The following is a 21777-nucleotide window of genomic DNA, read 5'->3' as shown; positions in this document are numbered from 1 at the left end:
GATCTGCATGTAAATGAAATATTTGTGTTACTTTGACCATAATTCATGTTTTACTCATTATGTAGAATAGGGTAGTCGGCAGACATATCAACTAATAGAAAAGTGGAAGGACAAATTTGAACTGCGTGGCTAATCCTGTGAGTGAAGAGAAGAAATGTCTGTAATAAACGCGACCTTGCTCTGCCTGAACGAACACACAGTGGCCCTGGGAACTGGACCAATAATTACCAATGACCAGCCAGTTTCACCTTGTCTCTTTAATGTAAATAGGCATTCGGTTATCAAACACAAATGGCTTTGACATTCATACATGGACATACCTGTACTGCACAGGAATCTACTTAAGTACTGCAATAAAACAACCTGCACAACCCCTGGCCTGGGCGAGATAAAACTTTCAACACCAGCTGTAGAAGCTAGCTGTGATAGTCTGAATTCATTAAAAAAAAAAAAAAATTCTTACATACAAGGCAGTCAGGTCAGTGAGGAAATCAGGGTGTATCCCATGCACCATTTGCAGTTTGTTGGAGCTTAGCTGGCATTCAATTTCAATTCCCTCAACTTACTGAACATAGGAGAGCGGCACACACTGACAGGTACAAGTTACTCCAGTGACAGACGCTAATTAGCAAGTGCAGGAGTAATGGGAGAGCCAAGTTCTCTCCCTGGCCAAGAGACAGTGATAGCAACTGAGGCAGGGTCATCTCTTTAAGTGTCTCACTTCCTATTAGACAGGAGATCTCTGGCACATGCCCCATCACTACCCATACAGAGTGATCTCAGCGACAGAGAAAGGATCCTGTCACATCCTGTAGTTCTCAAATAGAGCTTCTCTTTTGCATAGAACACAACCCACTCAACTGCATTCACTCACTCGCGTGGCCCTCCGTCGACAGAAAGGGAGGACGGGCAATAGAAAATAATGGCACATGATGTGTTTATGTGTTTTGATGGAAACTCGAGGGAAAGTCTTCGAAAGAAGATGATGGACTCGTCTTCTGCTCAGCGAGGCTTTGACATTCTGTAGGGGATGCTGGAAATAGTCTCCAGGTTGATGGATAGGTGGAGTGGGATCACCCGCCAGACTCATCTCCTCCCCCCCATCTGGTCCTGACTCCTGAAAAAAGGCACAAAAAGAAAATCGGCATCAGCCCGCTCAGTGTGGAAAAGGTGACGATCACAGCAGAACACAGAAACGAAATAACTAATGCAAATAGTGATGAGTCAGCTTCACACCAAGTAAATAACAATTTTCAAAGCACTATTGTCATTGTTATTATTAGTGGCAGTAATAATTTAAAAATTGCAAAGAAAGAGCCAAAAGAACCCAAGTGGATTTCACATTATTAAATAAACAGTTACACCAGTAAGAATTAGTCTTTTCAACACTGTTACAACCTACAAGTCTCTCTCTATCCTCCTCTCTGTGTCTTCCTGAACTTCCCCTTACTCGTGGCCCCCGTGGACCATCCCACTGCTAGCGCAGCGAAAGAAACTGTTCTCCCTGCATCATTAAACAGTATGAATTAACTTGGGAGGAATTTAATTATGTCACACATGACGCTCTTCTACTTGAAGCTTTTAAAGGCAGTATAGTTGCCTACACACTTAGAGGTTCAGTTTTTAGATGCAATAGTCAATTTAGCCACATCTGCTGGACTCCTAAATAAACATATTGAAGACAGATATTTTCATTTATGTTTCCTGCTAAGATGAATGTACTCTGAGAGGGTCTAATAATCTGACTTGTGTGCTCTCTGTACCACTAAGACTTTGGCCGTCTAAACCCGTCATGAATCTACTTTTGTTTCAGATAGAATATAACTTGAAAAGCTTTGACTCTGTGCACTCAATAAGCAGATGTATTGTGGTGTTTGAAGCCCTCACTATAAATTTCATCACAGGAAGTACAAAAATAGTCCTGTTAGCAAGCTGCTCCTACCTCCTAATTAATGGTTATTATCATCCTTTTATTATATTTTACACATGACAGCTGGTGTGATGTGGATAAATCCTAAATGAAAGCCCTAAGGGTATTGCTAACAGCTCCAAAATGTCAGAGCAACAACTGATACAGTTGTAGAGACTGTCATTATGAATGATAGGAATCTTTGCAAATTGTAAAGCTTGCCACAAGAAGATCCATTTTATTTGCTCCCTGTCAGAGTGTAATCTGACTTCCTAACATATCCATCAACCAAATGAACAACAGATTTTTCAACTGATTCAAATCTGCCCTTAGAGTCAGACATACACATTCTCTGAAGATGTGTTTTTCAAAGTCATCAAAGCTTTTGAGCCCAGAGGTGAAATAAAAGCACCCTTTGTTCAGTGAATGTACAGCTACACCACAGTAATGTAGAATCTTGCAAAATAACAAGCTGTCCACCGGTAATCAAAAAGTAAGATCCACTTTAAATGTTTAATTAACAGCTTCTGTCTGAGAATCCAGAGGGGCCCTGGCAAGGCAAAACCACTCCTGCAACCCAAACCCTGAGACACAAGGAACCACAGATTTACTGGGGCTACAGGAGGATATTCACTTGAATGATACAGCTGCAGAGGGGGTTCAATCTAATGATTGATTAAATCCACACTGTGCCCATTTCATTCCTCATTTACAGTAAAATAAGCTCCATTTCATTTTTGTCATTGGTAACTTCTCCCTAAAAGAATAACATGAAACTTCAAGTTAATAACAAGCAACACAAGAACAATCAGAATATCAATCAAAGACAAAGATCAGGCATAGCGCTGTGGAAGAAAACCACTGAGAATAACCTTGGAGACGAATTTAGAATAACGAGGAAGCAGCTAAACCTTGGTGATACTTAAAAGATGTTACCGGATGATAAACACATCATGACGCTTTCTTTGCACAAGAATGAATAATTATGATAGGTTAGACATCTCTGCCTTTAAAAGTACATTTATATTTATTTTTAAGTAGATACCCTAGAAGCTTCTAATGTAAAGATGATGCCAGGGTTACGGCAGGACAAAAACTGTATGCTGTGAAATATATTTAAATAGCAGTTACTATCATCAGTGTGGGAAGACCCACAAAAGGCTGTTATTATTAGGCCTAACCATGCATGTAAATGCACTGCCTTCGAGTAAAGTATGAGGAATGTGACTCTAAATAAGGTACTAAAAAAGTTCAGTGTTTTATTACCTCTCTCTTTTTTTTTTGCAGCACCTTCTTTTAAAAATAAGCTGTAGAGTTCGTGACATAAGCATTACTTGAGGCAGAACTCTTAAGTCAGATTTCACCATTTATTTTAGAATGACATATGTTGTCATTGACTGTCCCTGAGATCACATCCCAGAGACTGAGATTTAAACCATTTGAATGAAAGAAATACAATATGTACAATGAGGAGGAAGGAGATGAATTTCAGTGTATCTGGGCAATGTAGTGTGATGAGGTGAGCACAGAGCAGCAGGAATAAAGGACGTATGAAGCAAGCTACATGGTTGGGCTTATGAGTGTGGCCCTGTCTGAACTAAAAAGAAGTACCATTAACATTAAAAATTTCTATTCTTAATTTAAAAATAATTACTAAATACTGTAAGTCCCGCATTAGAGCACCTTATAGGACAAGAAAATAAGAAAAAGGGTCGGAAAGAAAGAGTGGCAGTAACAAAATCTGCCTACTAGCATCTATTAACACCTTATGTTGTCTTTGGTAGACCTGCACAAAACCCATACTTTAAATATAAGTGCTCTAAAGTGAGCTCTAGAAGAACTGGGAAGCAAGCTGGCCATAGCTTCATACTTACAGATGGAAGAATGCTATCAATCTTCTCCTCTGGTTCTTGTCAAGAAAACAATAAGTGATAAAGGATTACATACGTGTCATATTCTCTGGAAATCGGCGCAGACAGTTACTTAACTGGAAACTGTTAAAAAGAGTTGTGGGCACAGGCCTGTGCTGGGATCTAAGGGGGAGGGGGGCCCTGGTCCCGTGCAGAGATAATTCAATAGATCAGAACATATAACAATGATCACTATGAATGATGGAGTAATGCAGCAGCTCTTGCTATGGGCTTTTCCACTTTATCCCAATAACAATAAGCCAGAGTGAGGTGTCTGACAGGTCATTCTGTTACCACACTGTTGTTCCAAAGCAGCAGCATATATCACACTCTAAAAATCTTACACCTTTATCAGCTCTTTTTCCTATGGTTGCGGTACCCCACCCTTAACCTCTTTCCAAAAGCAGTCTGCAGCCCCCCTGGTGTTAATTATAAGACTTTTCCCCCCAGAGCCTGGGCAAGACGTGGAAGTGCATTAATCTTGATTCTTCACTTCAGTCTAAAGGATCGTTTGAAGAGACTCCTGTGGTAAGCCCCAAAGGTGAGGTGACTCAGTACCAGGAGAAAGGTACAAAAAGGGGTAAAGAAACTGCCCTAGTTTATTCTGGGCGCACACTGGGACGCTGGCTACCTCAACAGGCAAGTCGATCATTTACCCTAACCACTTGTATTCTCAGTATGTTAACGTTGAGGAGTATTCAGTGTCATACAGGATGACATGCCAAGAGTCTCTTACCTGTGTTGTGATTCATTTGTTCCCTGATGCAGCATGAAGGTGACTGTCACCTTACAAGCTGAACTGAGGCGAGCTGAGAGACAGCTAAAGGGCTGTGACATGTTTACGTCAAAGATTTTAGATTCAGCTCCATTTCATTGCACACTTTAGTCCATTACAGTTGTGCATAAAGGTCAATTCCAAATGTTTTTATGGAAGATTCATATTTCCCATTTCAGTAGGTTTCCGGGTATCTTTTTGGCTCTTTAAATGACTTTTATTAACGTAGAATAAAAGTGTTTTGTGATGTGTAAAAATAGTTTGGTACTCATTTTATAGCAACAATCCATTGCTGCCTGATGCACAATTACTTATACGCCAGTGCGTTCCTGCACTGTTTTGCTGGCTGTGTCACAGACTGTTAAGTGGAAGGATGGAAATGACACGGGTAATCGGGCAATTGCTTAAAAAAACAAGCAATAAAAAAGCCTGTACGTGATAAACAATGGTCTGAACACACAGGTCATTTCTGAGGATAAGAGCAAAATGATCACTTCTAACTGACTGACAGATTGAATATTTACTCATGCACTACTATGCTGGATGAGATAGTAAAAGAATTAATGGTTCCATTAGAAGAAAAGAAAATCTAGAACATTCTTACAACCGTGTTAACAAGTGCATTTCAACAACATCTCTTCTGTGCACTTGATTCTGAATAGCTTGCTCTTCGCATTTGATCATGGTCCTTCTTATCTCATTAACTACTCTTCTGCATTACTGAAGCAGTTAGCCTGCCGGGACGTGCATGTTTAAGCTTCCGCTGTCTAATCATGCGATTTCTCCTGTAGTTTCACAATAATGTGCACACTTCTGAAAGCTATCCATGAAAGTCATCACGCCATCTCTCCGAGCAATATGGTTAACATATTCCCTTCACAGTGGGGGGTTTGTTCAGTGTTTAGGTTTATGCCATCTGTAAATTCTCTAGCGCTTAGCATATTCACTTTGATAACCAGCAGCATCATAAACAATACTCTGGGATCCATTTAAAAATACCAGTTTTTACAAGTGATGAGTAATTTATGTATAAAAAGTAGGTGCCAGCCAGTGTTGCTTGATATGAACTGAACATTTTCAATGTGAAAAGACAGTTGAGGAATATTAACCGATGCTATAGCTTATTATAATTGAGTTTTAGTCATTCTGTCCTTACCGTAGTGCACAGAGCCTAATAAAATAATCTCACAAGATACAAACATGTGCACACAACAGTGTCTATTATCATTATCAGCATAATAACTTTGTTGTTATTGTTGCTGCTATTTGTGTGGAGGCTTTTTTATAATCTATGCATTGATCCCATATCTCACAATCAGTGTCCATTTGGTCTGTATCCACGAATGCATCCACTTTGTGTTCGCACGTTTTTCCAACATCAACACGCTGTCATATGCAGTCTTTCATCTGCATTATGAGTAATCTATGGTAGTTAATTGAGCCCAGAGGCAGTTGGTTTCAATGAAGGCTCCTGTGCTTTCCTGGCAAAAACAGTAGAGAAGTAACTCTCTGGAGAAGGCAGCTCTCTGTCGAGTGGCAAACAGAGCAGAACTCCTGCCGTGTTCATTAGCTGTCATTGATCAGTGATTCAGTTGCTGTGCAACTCCTACCATAGCTCACATATTACCAGTTTCATCTCCTAAAAATTAATATAAAGGTAAGAGAGCGAAGCCAGCACAGCATTTTCCTTCTTGTCTTTTATTTTTTTTTTATTTTTCACAGCACTATTTTGATGTGGATGGATGTTTGCCAAGGTTTTCAACAGCATGCAGAGATTGCTACGCAGCACACTTGTCCATTCCACAGTTTTCTGATATCAATATGAGCTACTATATTCAGTTATTGGCTTCCCTCAGAGGCTATCATCGCTGCAACCTACTCCATCACAGGAGATGTACTGTAGAATGAGGCTGCGAGGTATAAAAATGCTGATAAATGGCTGAGACAAAAGCATAAATAATGCAGAGATCAGAGATACTGGAATAGTGAGTCAAACTCTACTTCAAGATACCCCACACCTCCCTGGAGTGAGTCCAATGTAAGTGTCCTGTCTGACATGATCAGTGTCTGCCGGGCTTCACCTGCCACGTACAACACGGAATTCAAGAACCTCCTCTCTGGCTCCCCTTGCCCTTTACTACTCCTTGCTCCAAAAAAAACACAACATCAGAGAACTCACATCCCATCTTCTAGAGTACACCTGGCTGCAGCTAGCTTTTAAAATACACTCAGGCTAGTTTTCTGTTTTCAAATTTCACCACATCTCCCCCCTTTTCATCTTTTCATATCTTTGAAAAAGAACTCCCTATTTGCAGCACAGTATGTAGTTAAAAATCCATGATAGAGCCAAGCCGGAGCTACTACAGCATAGAAATACAACAATGAGATGTATTATTCGCATGACAGTGCAGAGTTTAAGTGAATATATAGGGGTGAATTAAATCAATATTTCACAACTCTGCTGAAGGAGCTGCAAAAGGGCCATTATGTAGCACTAATTGCACCTATAGGGCCTATCTTTAAAAAATGTAATCTGCACTCTCATTGGAATTCATCGAAAGTCCTCAGGTAGATGACCGGGATCGTCCGTGCTACTCCTTATTTCACTGAGTTTTCTTTATTCCCTTCATGTCTCCCTTTGAATATTTATTCTCATCTCATTTGCAGCTATCTCTGGCTAGGCCAAGGTTCTGCGCAGTACCAGTGCTCATCCCCCCTTAACATGCACAAAGAATAAAAGACTTTAAATATCATTTCAAATTCCGAACAGAGAGAGCAAGCAATGAAATGCAGAATTTCACCTGGGAAGCTCTAAGGTTTCTCTAGATAATGTTACTTCTAAGATATTCACTGTTTTATGTCAGACGAGTCCATTGTACGATGTGATACAATAACTCCAGCTCTCTAAGAACAATGCATCGATGTTCAACTTTTTTCCTCGAAGCTTTGCTGGGAGCATCATTATTCAGTGAATATCCTTCCATAGGCAGAAATACAAAAGGGAGATTTTAAACTAAAATGACAATTATGAAAAACTGGACTCACGGTGTTCTGTGGACAAGAAGGAGATTTTGTTAAATGTTTAATAACTTTAAGGAGCTCCTTGTTGAGGGAATAAATGAAAAAACCTCTCTTTTAAATCTCACTTTAAAGAAAGAACTGTTGTTCCCCATCAATTGTATCTGACACCTTTCAATGCTGAAAATATCCCACATATAGAATTGAACTTTTATTAACAGAAATTTTCAAGGACCAATAAGTTACCATGTAGATCAGCACCTTATATTTACAGTGTTTACAATCTACAAAATATTGAGTGTTCTACAGATAGTAATTATCTCTATAGTCTGTGTGTATTGCTGCTAGAAATAAAACAATAAAAGTTTGAGTTGATAAATAAAAGTCACAAATGAACACATGTAAGGCAAAGGTTTATGAAAACAAAGTGCCCCCTGACTCGAAAACGACTTAATTAAATCCAGAGCCTCGCTTTATTAAATAGAATATGCTGCACTCTGCATAAATGCATTAATCGATAGCAAAGCTGCCACACAAATATTAGAATAATTGATCCAGGATGATTCAGCAGTGGGGAGGTCTAGAGGTTTGCAGGATATTACCTTGCAATAACAGTCTTGATGAAAGTCAGTAGATGCTACAGTAATGACAAATGTCCTCTCTTTGACTCCTTCTGGCCAGACTTTATTTTGGCTAGTTACAGGAAATTACTTTCTGCACCCTCCATCATCTTCTACTCACTCTGCATGGTGCTGCTGCTTTATGGCAATGACCAATCAGGGTATAATAAAAACAAGCTGTAACTGTCCGGCTTTATAATAAAAGTATTCACACAATCGACACCAAACTGCTGGTTATTAAAGTACGAGCTAGAGGCCCAGCGAAGAACATTGTGATCTATACTTTGCTAATGTGTGATGGTAGTAAGTAAACGAGCCAACAAACTCCACTGGAACGGCTTGTCAGATGGTGGGATAGCTTAGAAAACATCCCGCCAACTGTTTGTCACACTTTTATGAGTACAACAGAGTACAACACTGTGAATGTCATCTTGTGGAGATGGTTTGAAAATTAGCCATTATCCGCATATTTAAATTATATTGCATCCTATCCCTACGCCTGCTGGTTTTTCACCCCATACTTCAGTGTGTCTGTACTGAACAATTATATACACTTAATTCAGGACAGAGTTGTTAACCTTTCATACTGATCTCTTTATTGCTAATATAACTGCTCGAGGTCCATGTGCATACTGTATCTGTACAGAGACCTCCAGGTCTGTATGTATGCAAATCTGTACACACATACAGACCTGGATAACAATTAAATGCAGTAGAACTTGAATTGTAGATAACGGCAAACTTACTGTGGAATACTCTGAAAAAACAACAGCAAAAGTATCAGAAATTTTAAATAAAACAAGCTGTGTTTCATTTTCTGGCAAAAGACAGACTCTTATCTCTCCAGCACCTCAGTGACAAAATACTTCAGTATTTGTCAAATCAAAATGAATGGACTACCTTCTAAAATGTCTCCCAACATATCAGCACCTAATATCAAAAGATCTATGTCAAACCAAAGGGGAAAATATATCTTTTCACTTACAAAAGAAAGCTTTGAAGACAAAAATATCTTTTTTCCTCATAACAACTTCTGTCCTTTGTTGGTTACAGCACTGAAGCTTTCCCAAAATAGCTCTAAGGTTCTGGGCTTTCCTGGCCATGTGCTGGGTTCGGGGGGAGAAGGCTAACATAGCCATATAGAGAAGTGCCTAGTTACCCAGCAATTTAAACACTGCAATTCAAGTACTAAGGAAAAAGATATACAAGAACAATGCCCTTGTGATAATACCCAGATGACAAACAACTGCCAAAGTCCCTCAGGCTAGATAGAGAACATGAATGGATTCAGTCCAAAAGTACAAATACCCAGAGAGCATCTTTTGGGTTGGAGAATGGCAGCTAAAACAGGGAGGACAGCCCAGGTAGAAGGTGCTCATAGGGGAACGTATCTACAATGCAGCAAAAAAAAAAAAAGGCAGTTTCCTGCATTCCAGACAATATGGATATCATACAGACAGAGAACTCTGTGAGTTATCGGTTTACTTGTTGGGCCACTTCTTTGTGACTCTGTATAATGCGTCTGTACTGATGAGGTTCCTCTCAGTATGGTCACAACATTCCCTTGACAGTTATGTAACAATTCTCCACACGCTCTCCAGGGAGAATCCCCTCAATAATCTAGTTCACTACTCTGCTTTTATGTTCACCAACTCTTGACTTTTCCAGAGGGGTATATCTGAGTCATTCACTAATTCACAAGAGACCACAGTTCAGACTGGCCAGGTACATCACCACTATTAAGGAGGCAATCCCATTCAGAAAGCAATACCAAGATATGCAGATCTTCAGCCATCTGAATCATTTGGGGGTAAAAGTGTTGCTGTCCATGGTGCTGAAAGCCTTTTCTCCTCTTCCTTGCATAAATAGTGGCCTTTGGTTATGCATCACTTAATAAACTTCTAGTTTATTTCTTTTATATAAGCTTTAAGAAATTGAAAGACAACTATCTATTATTCTATGCTATAAATGTTTTCTTTTATATTGCTACTTGGGATAAATTGTTGCACTTTATTTTTAGACTTTTAATTTTCATATTATGGATGAAATCTATTTTCTAATGTGAAGACTAAATTCTCATGAGCCCTGCTGTACTTAGTATATCATGAATCCTGTGCCTTTTTTACTCATTCTTCATTTTCTGTAAATACACTAATGTTGTCAGATCTACCAATCCCAAGTCAAGTCAAGTCAGCTTTATTTGTATAGCACATTTAAAAGACAACAAGTGTCGGCCAAAGTGCCAACACCTGAAAAACAGAGAAAGTGACTAGTAATCATGTGTATCTTTAATGGTGACAAGGATGTCCAGAAAGCCAACATGTGGGTACCAAAGTGTCCACTGTATGCTGATTAAAGTAGATGTGGTTAGTTTGGGTTTGTAAAAAAAGAAGCTTCTTTTATCCTGCAACACTGGGTGCACTCTTCTAAACACATTACATTCTAGATTATCCAAATATCTATAAAGAAAGCATCAACATTTTAAAATGGTCTTATTAACCTTAAGGCTCTGATTTAAAAAAAAAATCAGTGCAGTCTGTTATAGCTATGTTCAGGGTGTAGCTAGCAGTTTAAATGATTTATAAGGATGACACTGAGCACATGTTTCAGATGCCATCAAAAAGGAAGAGACCCTGCATAGCTAACAGCTTAATTGTTTACCATTATTAAGACTTTCACTGTGGTTTTAAGGAGTCCAGGAAATCTGTCTGCATGGCAGATGAAATTAAATAGATTCATCACATCAATCAGTGACCCTGTGATTCCAAAAATCAAAATGTCAAGACTTGTCATATTCCAGACTTTCTGCTGAATTAATACATCCTAGCCTCATTACAGCTGCACTTACCCGTATCCTCCAGAGCATTACTACTGAGTAAGACTACCAGACAATTGTGATAAGGAGAAAAAAAACAAGTGCGACAACTGAGCAACACATTAAAAAAACCAGATCTACTTAAAGACACATATACTCACCTTTATTCGTTCGACCTTAGCTTTTCAGTGATATCATTCCTGAAGGTAAGAGAAGAAAACAGTTAACAATTCTGCTCAAAATATGAAACAACTGTATGACAACTGTACAGTGGTCACTTTAGTTACTTTCTTGTCCATTGTCTTATAGACCAAAGCATTATCATAGGCTTAGTAGTTGTTATCCTGTTCCCTTCTTCAGTAGCACCCCTCTGCTCCATCTTTGTGCACCAACCTTGCCATGGCTAACAGGAAGCAGAGGGCACAGCGCTTTATTTAATTAGTCACAGCAGCTGAGTGCTCATGTGGAACCAAACAGGGGAGGCAGATTGGGGTAGTGAGATGGATAGGCACTCTCCCACTGGGTCTTGGCTGTGCTGTCAGAAGAACGCAGATTACATGACAGAAGAGGGATTGTTATAAGGTGGGTGGGTATGGCAGGAGGATGTAAATGGCACTTGTACAGGGGGATTCATCCCAGAAAAAAAGAAGAAGATTGCTGTCACTCCTAAAGTAGTCTTATTCTTTCACAAAAAACCCAAAACATAAACTCTTACTTACATGTACTGTTACATTTATCTAAGCCGTGGAACTAGGGATCTGTTTTTGTGATGCGCAACAGTGAGCAGTTTGGCTGCTTTTATTAACTGTGACAACGCTCATTATTCCAAATGATTTAGGACCTGTTCTTTCTTACTCTTCTGACAATGTTCAGGTGGCCTTTTCCTTACAGACCAACAGATAACCTCTAAGACACTGCAGAAGTTGTTTGTTGTGAAACACATCCTTGATGAATTTCTAAACTCAAACAACTTGCAATTCACTTTTGTAAATGCTGATTTTTCAACTTACGTGTACTGAATATATAAAATAATGAGTAAGCATACAGGAAATAATGCAACGATTTGTATATAATTAGAAGATTATATGTGATGTGAGGACTACATGATTCATGTGGTGTGAGGTTTATAATTCCATTATCATCGAATCAGTGTTACTTGGCCTTTAACCCTGAAGAGCTGCCTCAGGGTTTACCCTTGCTGATAACACAACTGTAAACATGTAGGTAACTGTATGTTGCTGAAACAGCAAAGAACATGAATGCAGTACTTGTATAATTGTGCGCAACTACTAAGCAGTGGTGTGCAGGGAGCTCTTTTAATTAGCGCTCTTGAAGACATTCAGTGACCCACATCTAATAATGAAGGCAACATGAATGTTCTATTTACATATCTTTACTCAGTAATGTGTGACCGTTGGGAGAGCTCAGTGGTGGAGATTCTGGTGCCAATGAAAAGGGAGGGCATGTCAAGCAGAGCTGCCTGAGGCTACCTTCCAAGGCCTTCTCAATCTGAACTGCAGCAATGTGAAATGGTACGCTAGCGGCCTGCAGGTCTGTCAAAGTGGGTTATGTTATAAGGAAACTGTGTGCAACTTTTAAATAAGGCTTCGACTTGTAATACCATGTAGTCCAAGAAGTCAATTCCGAAAGCCCCCCCCCCTCCACCGCAATATGCAGTTCTGGTTAGGGCTTCTTGATTTAGACCATTACAATTATTGTATCACAATACACACACTGGCAAAACTACTGAGGCCCATCAGATCTTTTACTTCTTCATAAAACATTGAAAAGCCCATATCTCAGAAAACACCTAAAATATTTATTTGTGTTTACATCAATTTTTCTTGCAACTAGCCTTCCACTAAATCTCTTGTTGGTGTTGCTGGTCGGTTAATATCACAGAGAGCAGCTCAACAGAATAGCATGGGGCGATCGTGGCTCAAGAGTTGGGAGTTCGCCTTGTAATTGGAAGGTTGCCGGTTCGAGCCTCGAACAGTCTCGGTCGTTGTGTCCTTGGGCAAGACACTTCACCTACCTGCTGGTGTTGGCCAGAAGGGCCGATGGCGCGATATGGCAGCCTCGCTTCTGTCAGTCTGCCCCAGGGCAGCTGTGGCTACAACTGTAGCTTGCCTCCACCAGTGTGTGAATGGGTGGATGACTGGGTGTGTAAAGCGTAAAGCGCTTTGGGGTCCCTAGGGGGGGCAAGTAAAAGCGCTATACAAATACAGGCCTTTTACCATCAAACAAATAAGAACACCTGATTATTTATTTATTTTTATCTGCCCCAAAAAACAACCAATCAAAAAAATATTACTGCTTGGGGTTATCTAATTTTTTACATTGCAAATTAAGATTGATTAAAAACTACTTGCTTACTCAATAGACAAGACGTTAAGGTAATCCATAAAGCGTGGCTGTCCTTGTTTCTGTTTGGAGTCACCATCTTGAAGCCTTTAGTCAGTCAGCTGTTTCAAATTATCACAATATCTAAGGTGACAAAGTGCTGGGATTGAATCTTTAACATGAGTTCAGTAACTGTCATTCTTCTTTCAGTGGTGGTCTTGGCACAAAGTTGCTAAGAGAAGAGTGAGTGAGAAAAGATGGTGGGACTTCCCTCTGTCATCACCTTTACAGGGCTTGCTATTCCCTAACCTTACACCTTCACAGAACCTTGCCTCAGTTAAAAGGGGTCAATAAAACCCTTTTTCAAATTCTGCTTCCTTTTAAAGGAGTATGTCAAATTGTTATTTTCCAATGATTCTTTGTCCGTGAAAGAACTGGGTCACTGACTGGCACTCTCTTTCAGGGCCTCGTTGCTAAGGCCTGACTCCTTGGAGTCCAGGCTTATGGAGACAGGGTAGTGCACACAAACTGAAGTCAGGTTCTGACAGGAGTTGCACTTGCATGACTGCGGCCTTCTCTAAATAGCACATCATGCTCAGATTACTGAACACATTTCTGAGCGGAGGTAAGGGATGAAGGCAGCTAGAACTGTATGCACTGCACGTATCTGCATGTGAATGGGCACTGGTGTAAACCACTGCTTCTGTCTGTGTGCTGCGGGTGTGTTCCTTTGCTTCCGACTGTGTGTTTGTGTGTGAAAAGGTTGCTGCTGGCTTTAGCCCCTAGAAATACATCCAGAATTTGAGCTCCACTGTTTGTTAAACATTATTTGCCTCTGCTGTAAAGGCAACAAAGGGATTCTATCCCACTGCAAATGAATGAGTCCAGGTCTCTAGTTATCGCTGGTTATTGTTCCAATCAGGCTGGCTTTGAAAGGGGAGGCGCGCTTTCCTTTGGACAGCTCATTAAGATAACACACAAACGTGGCTCCCCATCATCCTGGGTTTATTAAAGTGGGCCTCATTTCAGCTCCTTTGTCTCATGCAAGAACCTCTGCCTTTGTCAGCGCAATTGGAGCCAGATGGCAAAACAAAGCTGGCTGTCTGGATTGCTTAGAGAGCTATCTCTGAAGACAGAGCCATTAGCTTGACTTCACAAGCTCACCGCCTACTATGTCCACCTGGATCAACCAGGTGTGCAGACGATGACGAGAAGCAGTAAGACCAAGGGTGGCCTCAAGTTGTGCTCTTGTCACTGCAATACATGCATGCATACTACAGTCTCTCGACTCTGCTATCCTTTACTCAGGCCCTTTGGCTAAAGCTGAGCTATTAAGTCTCGCTAGTTGCGGGATGGCTGACCCTGCTCCTGGCTGCACAGATCTCTGAAACATTCATGAGAGAGGCAGTAGAGAATAAAAGCCACTGTCCCTCTTCACTCAAAGACTCTCCTTCACCTCTCAGCTTATTAAAATCACATGGTATTAGACTTGGGTGTTCACAGAAAGGCTAAATAATTCAATCAGAATAAAGAAGGTGTCAAATGAATAACTCTAATGACATTAACGCTTGAGGGAGAACTGCTCAGGGCTGTGAGGGGTAGTTACTGAGGCTAGGCAGCCAGAAGAAACTTGCTCTGCTTGCTAATGGCAAAATTAATTCTGAACTCAGAAGGTCATATTAATACTAAGCAAAATATCACAGCACTCTATTCAAGGGAAAAAAAGGCAAACATGACAGTATTTTATTTTCGTTCACTAGCACACTAGAAAAGGCAAGGATAAATACTGAAGAAACCTGCAGCTCTGGTTCAATGTGATGGTACATCTCGAAAGTTTACTAATTAACACGACATGTAAACAAGTCTGAAGTTTTACAGTGTTTGTGCCACTACTTCTTCCCGCTTCTCAGACTCTAACTTCAACGGTACTTTACATTTACTGCTAATGAGCAAATATTAACATAACATGCTAATATGCTAAACTAAGACAGTGAAGATCCTCAATACAAGGAGGAAAGAAAGAAAGTGCAGCAACAACCATGTCACAGTGGTCTCTAGAAATAGTAGAAAATGACTCTTGTACCGCTCTGGATTTTCACTGCTGTCAGTGCTGAACTTTACATGATTTGTATAGAAAGCAGTGAGTGCAAAAAAAGAAGAAAGAAAAGATTCTGTGGACACAGACAGTGTTACATTGCAGTCTTTTTTTAAATTGCCTAATTTTTGTCTCTGTTTCTGATTTTGATTGGCGCTTACTGTCCTGCATTGTTAGTTAATCTATTTGAGTTTTCATAAGAATTTCTATTGTCTAAAGTTTTGAATTTCTGATTTGATCTTTTTATAAGTTTTATAAGTGTTTCGAATCCTTTTTTCATTGGTATTCTAGTATGCTGACCTTTAGTTACCATGGTATATTGCCATGGTAACCGCCTACTGATCTATCAGTTCTCAAGAAAATAGCGTCACCATTCCTGGAAGATCCCTTGGACCTCTGCGGGGTGAGAAGGTTTTTGCATTTCCCTCATGAGAATCATTCGTGAATATCAGGAATTGTTTATAAAATTTGAAGATTTAGAAAATGTATAAATTCTGTTCTACTTGATATTAATCTGCTGCTAAATCTCGTTTAAACTGCTGGAGTTGTACCTACTAGAAAACAGGACACATGCCAAGAATCCCCGTTTGAAATTCATTTATTTTGATCTGTATTTAAATTAAAGTGATTTCCACATTTCCTTACTTAGGGCTAGTAATGTTTAATGTTTAAATGTATCCCGTTTAAAGTTTCAAAGCTCTAATGTGCAGATGTCATGCTAGAAATAAACAGTAACATAGAGAGAGCACTCAGCAATAAAATAATTAAGTTGAATTATCGAGTCAACTGAGTTGATAGCTAGCTTCGTGTGACCGCTTACCCCGACTGCAAATGTTAGCATAAGTACATTTGGATATTGTAAAGATACCCTGAATTTGTTGAACTTGCTTTATAGTACAGGGACTCAGTCCTCCCCGTATCCTATGTCATATTTGTTTAATCCTTCTGTGTAACCCGTAAGCTTAATTTAGGCTTCTGCTGGATATCTATGTGCTAATTTATGTATCTGGAAACTCCTTTTATCGGTACACCACAGCCTTCATGGTATGTGTCGACCCAACTTGTAGAAGAATTCCTGCATTAGTGTGCGTTGTCCTGCCGTTTATCCCTCGTGTTTTCTGGGACCTCCCAGCTCTTCAGTTTTTGGTTTTGTTTTGATTTTCTGTGTCATGTTTCTAATTTTGATAAACCTTGATAAAGCTTGTCCTTCCTATTCTGCCTTGTTCTGCATTTGAGTCCTCCACCTCCACACTACAATCCACACAGCTACATTGTGACATTTTTAGTAAATTGGCATCAGTGCTGTGCAAGAACACACTATTCACATTTTCAGTAAAAGGTGTTCGCAGTTAAAGAATGTGTTTCAGAATACACAGGTGCTCTGAAGTGCCTGCGCCGCCTGTGATGGACTGTAAACAATAATAGAGAAATGACTACTGCTGGCTTCAGTTCCAACATCATAGCTACCAGCAGTAGTGCTGAGGCCAATCTATATGAAGATTTGAGGGCAAAAAACTCTGACTGAAAACTAACATTTCAGTCAGATCATCAGCTAAACTGGCAATCACTTTGAAACAACACTGATGAGCCTGTATTGGGTGACTGATGACAACAGGAAATAATTACCAATGAAAATGAGCCAACAGCCAAACAAGTTTCTATACAGCTGTTTTACATTTGTAATCTTTTACTTTATGACGCAATGCGGTAAAGTCGTAAAACACACAAATGCATGTTTTCTCTAGACTTGTGAAAGTAAAGTGCGTGTGATTCTATAGTGGTAAACAGTAACTGTTTTTATTTGGTAAATGGTAGTGTAAGATGATGTTCTACTGGAAAAGAAGACCTCAGAGCACCTTATTTAAACAAGTGCAAGAAGTTTATGTTTTTTGTTCTTTTGACACATCTGCTTGCAAGCTGATTAGCATTTCAATTGCAAGCATGCTATTATCATATTAGCATGCATCTTTCTCTGCCTTAGTACTACCCAAAAGAACTGCTAGTGTGTGTGTAGATGGTACAGCTCTGACCAGCTCCTATTCCACGAAAAATTCTAAATAATAACAAAACGTCTTTAGGCTATTGGCCCATTGGATACATTTAAAGAAATAGTGGCGTGGAGACTGCTAGAAGTGTGTATTTATTTTGCTAGACATCATAAAATTCAAGGCAACTTATTTCAAGTGACAACAATATGCCCAACACATTTCAGCCAGGATTCAATTGCAAAATCAATTTGCCTTGATAAAAAGGATAATTTAAATGCAGGACACGGCAGCACTATTGTTGGCATTTTGAGAAACTTGAAACTTGTGGAACTTGTTACCATTAAATTTACAGACAAGATAAATTTTACTTTTATAGCTGTAGCTTTGGGGGGTATGTATAATGTAAAACAGCTTGTTGGCATCACTAAATTAGTGTGCCCGTCTCCCTCTCCCTGCCTCAAACACTTACACACACACACACACACACACACACACACACACACACACACACACACACACACACACACACACACACACACACACACACACACAGACGTAACACACACACACACACAGTGGAAGAGTTATGCCACCGGGTTGCTGTGTTGAATGGATTTGATGCTTGGAGCTGGTCTTGTTTCTCACACGCACTCATGCTTCATCAGCGCTCACTCACACTTCAGTAAACAAACTTAACATTCAGTTACTTGTGCTGTTGAGTCCCTACAAACCTGACACCTGCACTTCGTGTTAAAGAAGCTAGACTAAACTGTGGGGGATTTTTGCATTATTTAATATTTTTGCAACTTGAAAGCCCTGCACTGTAAGTAAAGAAACCCATATGTCAGGAAAACATACACTTCTAGATCAAACCACATATCCAAAGTGTTGCATTTGTAAAGAATTGATTGCCTTGTTTACCAGCTTGGCTGGGTTGACTAATCCAATTAATACGGAACCAATTCTTTCTTTTTTTTGTTACCTTGCCTGGTACTGACAGTACCAGGCATGCATGCATGATTACATTTGAAGTATTTAAACATATTTAAACATTTTTGATACAAGCTAAAAGATGTCAAGCTTTAAAAAAAAAAGCTATTTTAAACCACATCTCTTCTCTGACCATTTGAAAAGCTGAAACTTGACCAGGTGTGTATTTGGCTGACCTGTCTTTGACTCCTCTTCTTCTTCCAGCACCTTGGCTTCTTCAGCTGTGGGAAGACAGAGGAGCCATTATCAGTGGAAGCAACAGTACAAAGGCAGGCACACAATGTAGTCACTTCATCATAAGCCTGTGGTGAGCTGATCCTTCCCAGCTCAAAGGACACGCTGTGATGACAGAGCTATATGACGATGACGCTCCAAACAATAGTACCCCCACTACATCACACGCAAGCGCGCACACAGACACACACACAAAGAGTCATATCTACCCCTTAACCTCCTATCCAGCTCTCTCACAAAGACAGTAATCACATTAGGCTTTAGCTGTGGGCTCTCTGAAAACCACTGTCAACGGAGTTAGGGAGCCCAGTGATGACTGTCACACTTTATACACATGTGGCATACGTGTACACACACACACACACACACACACGCACACACACACACAGGCTAAAAATAGCCTGGGACAGAGCATCCGAGCACCAGATATGCATTGTGTGACACCATTCTCACTGCAATCAGACTCAAGATCCACTCTTTAGCGTGTGATACATGAGATTAAACTGCTGGTTGAACAAAACTAAATGAACAAAATACGCAAGACAAAACTAGAATTAAATGAAACTATTAATAAAAAAACACAATTCCTTATACAAAGACTTCGCTTGCAGAATTTTGAACACAGTAACAAATCAGGTCGATTTCTAGCTAACCAGCTAAAAATAAATAAAGAAAAAACAACTATATGTGCTGCTAAAGATTTATCGGGGAACACAATATATGATCCTGGAAGAATAAACAACATTTTTAGGGATTTCTATGAAACTTTATACTCACCACAAATAAACCCATCTAAAAATGAAATTGATCTGTTTCTTGACAACGTAACTCTTCCAAAATTACTAGACAGTCAAGCAATGGAACTGGATTCGCCACTGACGCCAAGTGAACTCCAGGAAGCCCTGATAAGTATGCCCAATAATAAGGCTCCAGGTCCAGACGGCTTCCCTGCAGAATTCTACAAAGAATTCTGGACAATTCTGGCACCAGTATTCCACAGCATGTTGCAGGAAATCGAGGAAAATGGCAGACTACCACCAAATATGAATTCTGCCAACATTAGTCTCCTGCTAAAACCAGGCAAAGACCCTTTATTTCCCTCAAGCTATCGTCCAATTTCTCTTTTAAATGTAGACCTTAAAATAATCTGCAAAGCTCTCTCAAAGAGATTAGAGAAAATGACCCCCCTCTTAATTCATCCTGACCAAACTGGTTTCATAAAAGGTCGGCACTCCTCAACAAACACTCGTAGATTACTTAATTTAATAGACTACTCATACGATAAAAACATCGAAACCATAATATTATCTCTAGATGCAGAAAAAGCATTTGACAGAGTTAATTGGAAATTTTTATTCGCAACTTTACACAAATTTGGTTTTGGAAACTCTTTCATAAACTGGATAAGAATATTATACAATTCCCCAACAGCTCGTATCAGAACAAATGACCAGACATCCTCCAGCTTCTGTCTCCTGAGGGGCACCAGACAGGGATGCCCACTCTCCCCTTCACTTTTTGCAATTTTTATCGAACCTCTAGCAGCAGCATTTAGACAGGCTACAACAATTAAGGGCATAAAATGTAAGAACATAGAACATAAAATCAGTCTCTATGCGGATGATGTGTTGCTTTTTCTGCAAAACACACAAACCAACCTCTCTGAGGTAATTACTTTAATAAACTGGTTTTCAAGAGTTTCAGATTATTCAATTAACTGGCCAAAATCTACAGTTCTCCCCATTAACTGCTCCTTCCATAATTCTTCCTCTGCCCCACTGCAATCCGGAAATATTAAATATTTAGGTATTAATGTTTCTCCTAAGCTTTCAGACTTAACTAAATTAAACCACATCCCACTTCTAAAGAAAGTAGAAGGCGATCTGACTAGATGGAAATCTTTACCCATATCACTCATGGGAAGGGTCGCCACTATAAAAATGATGATCTTGCCAAAAATAAATTACTTATTTTTGATGATCCCTAACAAACCATCACAAGATTGGTTCAGATCTCTGGATTCATATATTTCCAAATTCCTTTGGAAAGATAAACCCCCGCGTATCAGCTTAAAAACGCTACAAAGAACCAAGGATAGAGGAGGATTAGATCTGCCTAATTTTCACCAATACTTCTTAGCCAACAGGCTTCAGTTCATCTCAGAATGGTAAAACATACCTTCTTAGATGAGCCCTGGCTAGATGTTGAACAGGCACTATGCAAGGATCTAGAGATTTCAGACCTACCATTTATTAGCTCAAACATCAAAAGACATGAATGCTTTAAAAGTATCAACATCAGCTTCTCTCTGACAGCATGGTGGGAGTTTCTAAAAATAACGGAGTCTTCATTAATCCCATGCAAACGTACACCTATCTGGAATAACCCTGACATATTACAAAACAATAATATGATTAATTTCCCAGAATGGAGTTGTAAAGGAATTAAATACTTAGAACATATATTAGAGGGAACAGAATTTATTCCATTTGACAGACTAGTTGACACAATATGGGATCAACAAGAAAAGATTTTTAGAATATCAACAAATTAAATCCATAGTAAAAAAGAAATTTAACCTCAGTCAAGTTGAATTACAAACACCACCAAGTGCGGCACATTTCTTACTCTTAAATCCCCCAAATTATTATCTAAAATATACAGAACACTTTCTAAATTAGATGAATCAATATCCCTTCCTATTGCAAAGTGGGAAGCAGATTTATCAGTCAGCTTAGACCAAAACTTCTGGTCTCAGGTATGCTTAAAAACCTTTAAATTGATTAAAAATCCCAGTCTGCAATTAATACAATACAAAATACTACATAGAGTGCACTATACAGGTCATCGGATGTTCAAGATGGGCTTTACATCTTCCAACAACTGCTCACACTGTCAAGGCAATACACCAGACAATTACATTCACGCTCTTTGGTTCTGTCCACCAGTGCAGAAGTTTTGGCGCGAGATATGTGAAGACTTATCAAAGTGTCTGAAATGTAACATTCCAACTTCCCCCTTAGTGTGTTTGTTGGGCAGCTTAGATAATGTCACTTCAGAAAAGAATATAGCCCATATGA

General features: G+C 39.5%; 1 protein-coding gene across 1 annotated transcript in view; it reads right to left on the bottom strand.

Annotated features, from left to right (window-relative positions):
* Positions 1 to 244: 244 nt before the first annotated feature.
* Positions 245 to 21777, bottom strand: part of cd276 (CD276 molecule) — an 81063-nt gene continuing 59530 nt past the window's right edge. The window contains exons 6-8 of the mRNA XM_005912884.3: positions 18640 to 18684; positions 11209 to 11247; positions 245 to 1117 (exon numbers count right to left, since the gene is read on the bottom strand). Of these exons, the coding sequence (XP_005912946.1) occupies positions 11225 to 11247; positions 18640 to 18684 (68 nt within the window). The 3' untranslated portion in view covers positions 245 to 1117; positions 11209 to 11224. The remainder of the gene's footprint in view (positions 1118 to 11208; positions 11248 to 18639; positions 18685 to 21777) is intronic.

This window comes from Haplochromis burtoni, unplaced genomic scaffold (genome assembly GCF_018398535.1).
Source record: "Haplochromis burtoni strain Fernald_Lab_line unplaced genomic scaffold, NCSU_Asbu1 Contig_2, whole genome shotgun sequence".
NCBI lineage: Eukaryota > Metazoa > Chordata > Actinopteri > Cichliformes > Cichlidae > Haplochromis > Haplochromis burtoni.
The sequence above is the reverse complement of the archived record's forward strand: the minus strand, read 5'-3'. Positions and strand labels throughout refer to the sequence as shown.